This window comes from Trachemys scripta, chromosome 12 (assembly GCF_013100865.1).
Source record: "Trachemys scripta elegans isolate TJP31775 chromosome 12, CAS_Tse_1.0, whole genome shotgun sequence".
Taxonomy (NCBI): domain Eukaryota; kingdom Metazoa; phylum Chordata; order Testudines; family Emydidae; genus Trachemys; species Trachemys scripta.
In genome coordinates, this window is record NC_048309.1 from 40,679,449 (window position 1) to 40,681,911 (window position 2,463).

Sequence of the window (2,463 nt, forward strand, 5' to 3'; positions counted from 1 at the left end):
AAAGTTTGGCTTTTCAAGTAAGCCTAAGAGAATTAGGCACCAAAGCCAAGTACCCTTCAAAGGGATTTGCATGTCTAGCTCCCTTAGGCAGTTTAGAAACCTCAACTTTTGTTCATGTTGTATTTTTAACACCTTCAGGACATGCTGAAAAATGTTACAAAACTACTGGGTAAAAGCAGTGAAAAGGAATCATTGTTAATAAACAGTAAATGCCACTGTCAAAATACACGCATGGAGCACACTATACATTTCACGTTTTATATAACCAACTCTTTACATAATCCAATTTCTACCTACAAGTACATTATCCCAGCCTTTGACATTTTAGATCCAAAATGCATTTTAAAAAAATAATGCTACTAGAAGCTCTGAATTTATTTGAGGCCAAAGTCACAAGTATTTCCCTTCAGGTATATAAAATGAAAATCCAAATCAATGGATTAAAAACACTGCTAAAATCTGCAAGATATTATCATGGTGAACACAATCCACAGATCCAAATCTTCAGAAGGTATAAACTAAAATTCCACCTTCATCTGATCCTTAGCCTCGCTCAGAACAGTAGGGAAACCTTACTTATTGTGTTTGGGTTTAAATCTTAGTTCTTACAGCCCAGAGAATCCTAAATGTGTAGGGATTTCTTTTTGCTGTTTATCATTTTGCTCAGGGACTCTTTGAACTCTGTGTTTCGGATGGTATAGATGAAAGGGTCTAAAACTGGAACTAGGACTGTGTTGAGTAAGGAGACCACCTTGTTTATCCTAAAGGAAGAATGAGTTGAGGGTCTCATATACATAAATATCAGTGCCGCATAAAATATATTAACCACTGTCAGATGAGCAGCACAAGTAGAAAAAGCCTTTTTTTGGTCAGTGGAGGAAGGGATCTGGATGATAGTAGATATGATAAAGATGTATGATGTCAACGTGAAAAGAAATGCACTGCCCTGCAGTATGACAGTTGTTATAAAACCTGTGAACTCTATGATGGATGTGTCAGCACAAGCCAGTTTCAGAAGTGGCCCAAGGTCACAATAGAAATGGTCAACTCGATTGTCTCTGCAGAACGGCAGGATCCACACTGGCAGCGAATGGAAGAAGATGAGCACAATTCCTCCAAGCCAACCTAGAAATGCTAAACGGAAACAGACTCTGCTAGTCATGATGGTGGCATGATGCAATGGTCGGCATATAGCCAAGTAGCGGTTGAAAGACATGGACGTCAGGATGACCAACTCCGTAGTGCCCAGGGAGAAATGGAGAAAAACTTGAGCCATGCAACAGGAGAAACAGATGGTGGTTCTGTCCGAGAGTAGGTTGGCCAGCATCTTTGGGACCACAAGGGTCGTGCTCCAGATCTCCAGCAAGGAGAGGTTACAGAGGAAGAAATACATCGGAGTGTGAAGTTTTTGATCAGCCCACACAACTGTGATGATGAGGCTGTTACCCACAAGAGTTAAGAGATACATGAATAAAATGACACCAAAGAACATCATCTGCATTCCATGAAGATTGGGAAATCCCAAGAGAATGAAATCACTGATCATTGTACCATTGCCCATATTCTCTCTCTCTCTCTCTCTCTCTCTCTTTCTCTCTCTCTCTAACGGGAATAAGAAATTAAGAAACATTTTAGATTTTACTTCAAAGTATTAGTCTCAATTTAGTTATTTCATAATATTCTTTGCTAGTCTTTTCTGATGAATTCCTAGGGATATCCCAACTTTTCTTTTTGGTACAGTTGTAAGGATTAATAAATATAATCTACTAGATCCATCCAAACTTGTGATCATTTCACTCATTTTCAATGCAGACACGCCAGATTGAGTGAGAAATGAACTTGTACCCTAATTTGTGCCTTGAAGAGGGCAGCCTTCAATTCCTATGAGAAATATTTTGGTATTTTGCTGTTCTTTGGAGAAAGAAAAATCCTCATCAGGAAAACAAGTATGTAATTAGTAAATGAAGAAGGGCTTAACCCTGCTGTCATGCATATGGGGGGAGGGATAGCTCAGTGGTTTGAGCATTGGCCTGCTAAACCCAGGGTTGTGAGTTCAAACCTTGAGGGGGCCACTTAGGGATCTGGGACAAAATCAGTACTTAGTCCTGCTAGTGAAGGCAGGGGGCTGGACTCAATGACCTTTCAAGGTCCCTTCCAGTTCTAGGAGATGGGATATCTCCATTAATTAAATTAAATTAAAAAAAATATATAGTTAGACTTCCAGGCTTGGATTGGACCCCGGGCTCTAGGACCCCGTGAGGTGGGAGGATCTGAGAGCTAAGGCTGCAGCCCAAGCCCGGAAGTCGACACAGCAATGAAACAGCCCCGCAGCCGAGTCCCAAGAGACCAAGTCCGTTTGGCTTGCGCCAGTCACAGGTGGCTACTTGCTGTGTAGACATACCCCACTCTTTCACATCTTGGGTGAAATCTCTCTCTCACTTTTAGAAAAGAACCCAGGAAAAC

At 41.0% G+C, this 2,463-nt stretch overlaps 1 protein-coding gene across 1 annotated transcript; it reads right to left on the reverse strand.

Moving 5' to 3' along the window:
• Positions 1–622: 622 nt before the first annotated feature.
• LOC117885473 (olfactory receptor 6X1-like) lies at positions 623–1,561 on the reverse strand. The gene has a single exon (XM_034786775.1). The coding sequence runs from the start codon at positions 1,559–1,561 to the stop codon at positions 623–625; it is 939 nt and encodes a 312-aa protein (XP_034642666.1).
• Positions 1,562–2,463: the final 902 nt, after the last annotated feature.